This window comes from Macrobrachium nipponense, chromosome 2 (assembly GCF_015104395.2).
Source record: "Macrobrachium nipponense isolate FS-2020 chromosome 2, ASM1510439v2, whole genome shotgun sequence".
In the NCBI taxonomy this organism is placed as follows: Eukaryota; Metazoa; Arthropoda; class Malacostraca; order Decapoda; family Palaemonidae; genus Macrobrachium; species Macrobrachium nipponense.
In genome coordinates, this window is record NC_087201.1 from 133,689,691 (window position 1) to 133,697,190 (window position 7,500).

Consider the following 7,500-nt stretch of genomic DNA (forward strand, 5'->3'; position numbering starts at 1 on the left):
CTTATTATTCTTATTCTTATTCTTATTCTTCTTCTTCTTTTAAAAAATTCTTATTCTTCTTATTATTCTTTTATTCTCTTCTTATTCTTCTTCTTCTTCTTCTTCTCTTTTATTTTTTCTTATTATTCTTATTTTTTTTATTTTTTCTTGTTATTCTTCTTCTTCTTCTTCTTCTTCTTATTATATTCTTATTATTATTTTTTTTATTTTCTTCTTCTTATTATTCTTCTTATTCTTATTCTTATTAAAAAAGTAGTTTCAAGGAGACTGGTTTGAAGAATTAGTTCTGAAGCAGGGAAGAATGTGTTAAAAGACTGTAACATTTTTGGTAGATAGTTGAGAGATGCCTTGAACAAATTGAAAGTGGAAAGCAGGAAGCATTGTTGGGATGGGATATTGTGATGGACCTTGAGTATTATTTGAAGTAGGCAACTCAAGAGTAAGGTGTAGGGAGGTACCCTATTAAATGTAAAATCTTACTGAATGGAGGACAGCCCATGTTTACAATTCCCGTCTTGAACTTCAACTTTTAATTCTTTAAATCCCAATAGGAGTGGTTTGAATCTGAAAAGTATGGTCTCTCCAGTATAGCATACTGTAAATTTCCGTCAATTAGTAATCCCTATGAGACTTAATTAGTATTACATCAAGAATTGTATAGTATAATATTGGCAGAATTTTATCAGTTCTGATATGCATGTAAGAGTGATTTCTCTCACTTTGCCCTTTGTTGAGAGGCCTTGTTTTCTCTTAAAGGGGAACTTCTGGTTGCTTTTTAGCATTTTTAGTATTATTCCATTTAGGTACCTCTGGTGGAAAATTTTTTTTTGAAAGGGGCGTTTTCTTATGTTTTACAACCAATTTTCTATTGCACCATGGGCGCAGCCATTTTATATGGCTCATCTCTTATGCTTGACGTCATGCCGCGGTAGGCACAGACAAGTGGAACAAAAACCAAGGGCATAGCATCTTCAGATAATATCCTTTTTGGTTTGAATTTGTCAGCTGAAAATATGTGATAGAAATTGTAAATAAAGAAGTCATAGTTGGGCATTCAGGCCTAAATTCTAAAACCCTATTAATTAAACCAGTTAAAAAGGGCTAAGTGAAGGCCCTCATCAATTCTTGTACACGCACACACAGGTACACATTTAGAAAACTGCCATTCACCCCATCACACCACGCACATGGCGATTGACAAGACTAAATTTCAATTCAAATGCATACAAGCTGCTCATAATGTTCATCTTTTAAATCTGTTAGCAAGGAATGGTCCAAACAGACAATTGTTTGCATCATAGGTTGAAAGGTTTTGATGTTGATATCCTCCCTTCAAAGACGGAATCCTGTGGAATTATAGGCCTCTTGGATACATGCCAGAAGTATTGGCACAACCAAACGCCATACAAGTTGGCATAATTGACACTATTTGAATGACAGTTGACCTAAAACATGAGGATAATACCGACGACGAATACAATACAATACACATGCTTCGCTGTGTTTGTTATTGAGGCGACCGCTACACTTTGTCATCAGTACTAATCCGCCAGATGGCAGCACAGTCGAATCCTGGATAAATGACGCTCTCCATTAAGTACCTCTGTGCTAATTTGAAATTAAATTGTAAAAAAAATGGGATTACGTACGGATTTGAGCAATGGCTGATTTTTTAGCTTATTAAAAGTTTTGTTTGACAAAATTTAATGGCTATTAACCAGAAGTTTCCCTTTAACTAGATTATTATTGTCTGTAGTAGATTGAAAAATTTTCAGGGATATTTTGTGGGAACTATAATAACCCCAGAGTATGTTATATTGTTTGCAAGAACAATTTATCTAAGCCTTAGAAGTAAGTTTGAAATGACAATACGTTCTCACAAATTGTCTGACAGGATCAGTATATATAAGTTACTCGATCAAAATTAGTAATTTCACTGTGAATGATAAGACTTTAATCACCATAAAACTTTTAAAATAAAGTCCCTGTATTGCCTTTAAGAAGTTAACTGTGTTTTTACAAATTTTTGCCCCAGTGGGGTTAATATAAATCAGTATTTTAGATTGATACAGCTTAGTGCAAATGAACTGCTGATATAGTATATGGTTTACTATTGGATATGTATATAAAGGAAACTTTTTAAAAGATAATTAATTCATAAATTGATTAATGTTGTGATTGATTAAATAATGTTTTGACAGGCAACGTGTGAATTTGCTCTTGAGGAATGTTTGTAACTGTAATGGTAACAAATTATGTTGGCAATTTTCTTATTGGTTTTTAGCACCTTATATCTTAATGCAATTTACTTAGTTTTTAGCACCTTATATCTCAGTCCTATGCTCTTAATTTATCTTTCAAGTTTAGTAAGGAAATTTGAGCCATTAGTTTAGTCAGTTATTTATAGGATCCTCATAAAAGTTATTTTAGAGTTTTATTTTTTATTAGTGTTTTTGTTTGCCTTTCAACAAACATGTAATTTATAATAGTGTTTGATTAATTTGCTTTCCTGTAGGCCATCATGATATCAATGCCCATGCTTGTGTCACTGGTAAGCCAATCAACCAAGGTGGTATCCACGGGCGTACGTCTGCTACTGGACGTGGTGTATTCCACGGATTAGAGAACTTTATCAATGAAGCATCTTACATGTCAATGATTGGCTCAACACCAGGCTGGGGCGGCAAGACTTTCATTGTGCAGGTGTGTATGAATGTTGTTCTGTAGTTAAAGTGTGATATTATTATTATTAGGTACTTTTACCAAACCACAGAGTTTAACTAAATTTTCACAGGACTGCAGGCTTGCAAAAAAAAATTCCATGAAAATTAGGAGATGGTTGGTCTTCTTGTCTCATGTGACTTTTAAAAGGTAATCCCGTAGGAGGGTAGTGGTATCAGTGCACCTCATTTGGTGCAGTGTAGGCATTACTTAAGGTATTTTGTAGCATCCCTTCAGCCCCTAGCTGCAACTACTTTCATGCCTTTTACTGTACTACCGTTAATATTCTCCCTCTTCTATCTTACTCTCCACCATCTCCTAACAATTGGTTCATAGTGCAACTGCGAGGTTCTGTTTCAGCGCTGAATGGCCTTAGTTGCCTTAGTGCGATGGTTGCTAGGACATGGAAATGAAGTTCACAGGTAATATGTGAAGTATTTTGAAGTGGCTCAATTAAGGATGAATTTACTAAGGGATACCCTTTCATTGATCCCACCCCGATAACATGCAGAGGTGTCTCGAGCTTTGAAATTTAAAGCAGATTGTGCTGTTGATATGATCATGAATTTTACTGATTATTCATAAGAGACCAGAGTCAAAGACCAGCCTCCTAGGCCTTTAAATTCTCACACCATTCAGCATTTTGAGCATTGGACTAAGCTGCACAAGTTTTTTTTTTTTTATAACAGACATTAAAAGGAAAAGGAAGGAGATGGAGGATGAAAGGAAACTTAAAATATCTGTGTTACAAATTAATTTTGGAGTGGTAGCTAGACTTACTTTATTACTTCTCTAACATGAGAGCAAGCAGTAGAATATAGCACCATAAGTAATTGCACCCTTTTTATATGAATTCTTACAGTGAAATTAAGCTTGCTTGTAATTTAACAATTTGGGAGCTATGAAAGGTTTGGTTGCCACATTACAGGAATGATGTGACCTGAATTATTTCTGTAAAATGGTAGGAAAACTACATTTTGGTTAAAGTGTAAGTGCTTCTGTGTAGGGGCAAATATCACTGCTCAAAGTACAGTACAGTAATCATGATATACTATAAAATGTAGACACATGACAACAAATGTAAATTTGGAGCGATGATTTGCATTCACATCCAGTGTGAAACTGAGCTAGTGCCCAATTAGCCATTAACAAACATAAAATACTTAGTGTACAAAATTATAATTTCCTACAAATAAAAGTTTTACTTATTTGAATTTCTGCTCTTGTTATGGTTTAAAACTGTTGAAATTATAAATTGCACATTTAGAAGTTGCCCATTTGAGCAGAATACAGACTTATTTTTGCCAAGAACATGCTTAACCCTCTTACGCCGAAGCCCTAAAAATCAAAACCTCTTCCGTATGCCGTGGCGGGTTTGGAGTGAGCGCGGAAGCGGAAAAAATAATTTTTTCAAAAAATCACAGTGCGCGTAGTTTTGAAGATGAAGAGTTTAGTTTTGGCTTTTTTTTTTTTTTTTTTTTTTTTTTTGTTTTTTTTTTTTTTGCCTGAAGTTTAGTATGCAACCATCAGAAATGAAAAAAAATATCATTATCATATGTTAATAATGCGATAAATGGTAGCAAAAAAAAAAAATTTTTCATACATAATTGTATTCAAATCGCGCTGTGTGAAAAACTGTTAAAGCTAACGAGTTACTTTTTTTTTTGTATTGTACACTAAATTGCAATAATTTTGATATATAATACATTGTAAAATGATAAAAGCAACACCGGAAAAATATTATCACAAAATGATGCACGAATTCATAACGCGCGGACGTAAAAATTTTTTTTTTTTCATTTTTTTTTTTTCAAAAATTCACCATAAATGTAAATATTGTTCTAGAGACTTCCAATTTGTTTCAAAATGAAGAAAAATGATTGAATATTACGATACCGTAAGAGTTTTAGATTAGAATTGCAGATTTCGACCATTTCGGACGAGTTAAATTTGACCGAATGTCGAAATTTTTATACTATATACGTATTTTTTTATATGCAAATATTTCGGAAATAAGAAAAGCTACAACCTTCAATTATTTTTTGTTGTATTCTTCATAAATTTGCACACATTTTCATATATGAAACTATAAAACGGCTAATATGAAAAGGAGCAAATATTAGGATAATGCGATGTACGCATTTCGGAGATTTTCGGCCGCGAATCGGCGCGCGGAGGGAAAGAAAGTTATTTTTAAAAATTCACCATAAATCTAAATACTGTGCTAGACACTTCGAATTTGTTTCAAAATGAAGATAAATGACTGTATATTACTAGATTGTAAGAGTTTTAGCTTACAATTGCGTTTTTCAACTATTTCGGTAGTCAAAGTTGACTGAACGTGGTTTTTTTTCTATCTCGTTATTTATATGCAAATATTTCAAAAAAGAGAAAAGCTACAACCTTCAATCATTTTTTGTTGTATTCTACATAACATTGCGTATATTTTCATATATAATGTAACGGCTAATTTTAAATGGTGCAAACATTTCGACAATCGCATGAAAAAATTTCCGATTTTTTCGGAAGAGTTACCGCGCGGACATAAGGAAAATGTTTTTTTTTATTTTCATAAATTCACTATAAATGAAATATTTTGCTAGAGACTTCCAATTCGTTGCAAAATGAAGGTGAATGATTGAATATTACTAGAATATAAGAGTTTTAGCTTACAATTGCGTTTTTCGACCATTTCGGTAGAGTCAAAGTTGACCGAAGGTTGAAATTCTTGCACTTTTCGTTATTTATATGAAAATATTTCAAAACTGATGAAAGCTACAACCATGGGTTGTTTTTAATTGTATTGTGCATGAAATTGCGCACATTTCCATACATAAAACTTTATGTAGCAGCAAATTTAAAATGGTGCAAACATTAGGACAATCGCACGAAAAAATTTATCGGAACAGTTACCGCGCGGACGCAAGGAAAAAGTTTTTTCATAAATTCACCATAAATCAAAATATTATGCTAGAGAGTCCAATTTGTTGCAAAATGAAGGCAAAGGATTGAATATTACTAGAACATAAGAGTTTTAGCTTAAAATTGCATTTTTCGACCATTTCGGTAGTCAAAGTTGAAAGAAGGTTGAAATATTTTAAAACTGAAAAAAGCTACAATCATGAGTATTTTTTGTTGTATTTTACATGAAATTGCACACATTTTCATATATAATACTCCATGTAACGAATAATTTAAAATGGTGCAAATATTATGTCAGTGACGAAAGAATTTTTGAGATGTCACTGATATTTTTTAGTGCGATAAGAAAGAAATTCGTGTTTGCGCACCTGCGTAACGATTGTAAACAAAACAACGCCTTGATCCGTGAATTCCCAGCATCCCCCAAGGCGCGTGATTCAAAAGTTTTCGTTTGGTAGGCCTATAAGTATTTTTCCACAAGTTTAAAAAAAAAACTTTTGAATCTACGTATAATACGTCCAATCGGCATACGGGAGACATTTTGACTGTTTAATACGTCCAATCGGCGTAAGAGGGTTAACATGAAAAAGAGAGAGGTGGAGAAGTGACTTGTGTGTAATATTTTGTAAATATTCCGTTTGATATACTTTTTATTTCTAATAAAAATAGCGAGAACTACATGCTAGTGATACAAACTAGGTTAACGCCACAAATCTACTGGATGTGTTAAATGTATATTTAGTATTGTTAATATTTTTATTAAAAAAAATCTTTAAGGTACATTCTTTTTGTAAATTAAAAAAAATCTTTAATTTCTATATATGTATATGTATATACATATATATATATATATATATATATATATATATAGTATATTATATATCTATATATATATATATATATATATCCTATATATATTATTTATATATATATCATATATATATATGATATCTTATATATATGATATATATTTTATATATATAGATAATATATATATATATATATATATATATATGATATTATATAGTATATATATATATATATTTATATATATTATATATATTTATATCTTTATATATATATCTGTATATATAATATATTATATATATATATATAGTATATATAGTAATATGTATATATATATAGATATATATATATATATATATATATTATTCTATCTTATATATATATCTTATATATATCTATTAATATATATATATATATCATATATATATATATATATATATATATATATTATATATATATTCTATATATATATATATATATATATTATATATATATATACTATATATATATATATATATATATATACTATATATATATCTATATATATATATATGATATATATATATATTATATATATCCTATATATATATATCTATATATATATATATATTATGTATATATATATTATATATATATTATATATATATATATATATATATATATATCTATATATATATATATATATATATATATATATATATATATACTATATATATATATATGATATATATATATATATTATATTCATCTATATATCTATATATCCATATATATCGATATATATATATATATATATATATATATATATATATATATATATATATATATATATATATATATATATATATATATATACTATATTATAATATATATATATATATATATATATATATATATATATATATATATTATAATATATATATATATATATATATATATATATATAGATATATATATATATATATATATATATCTATATATATATATCATATATATTATATATATATATATATATCTATATATATATATATATATATATATATATATATA

General features: G+C 28.8%; 1 protein-coding gene across 5 annotated transcripts in view; it reads left to right on the plus strand.

Moving 5' to 3' along the window:
* LOC135221001 (glutamate dehydrogenase, mitochondrial-like) overlaps positions 1-7,500 on the plus strand; it is a 452,434-nt gene that overhangs the window by 407,868 nt on the left and 37,066 nt on the right. For all 5 annotated transcript variants that reach the window (XM_064258716.1, XM_064258714.1, XM_064258712.1 and 2 more), the window contains exon 6: positions 2,516-2,703. In XM_064258716.1, coding sequence (XP_064114786.1) covers positions 2,516-2,703 — 188 coding nt within the window. The remainder of the gene's footprint in view (positions 1-2,515; positions 2,704-7,500) is intronic.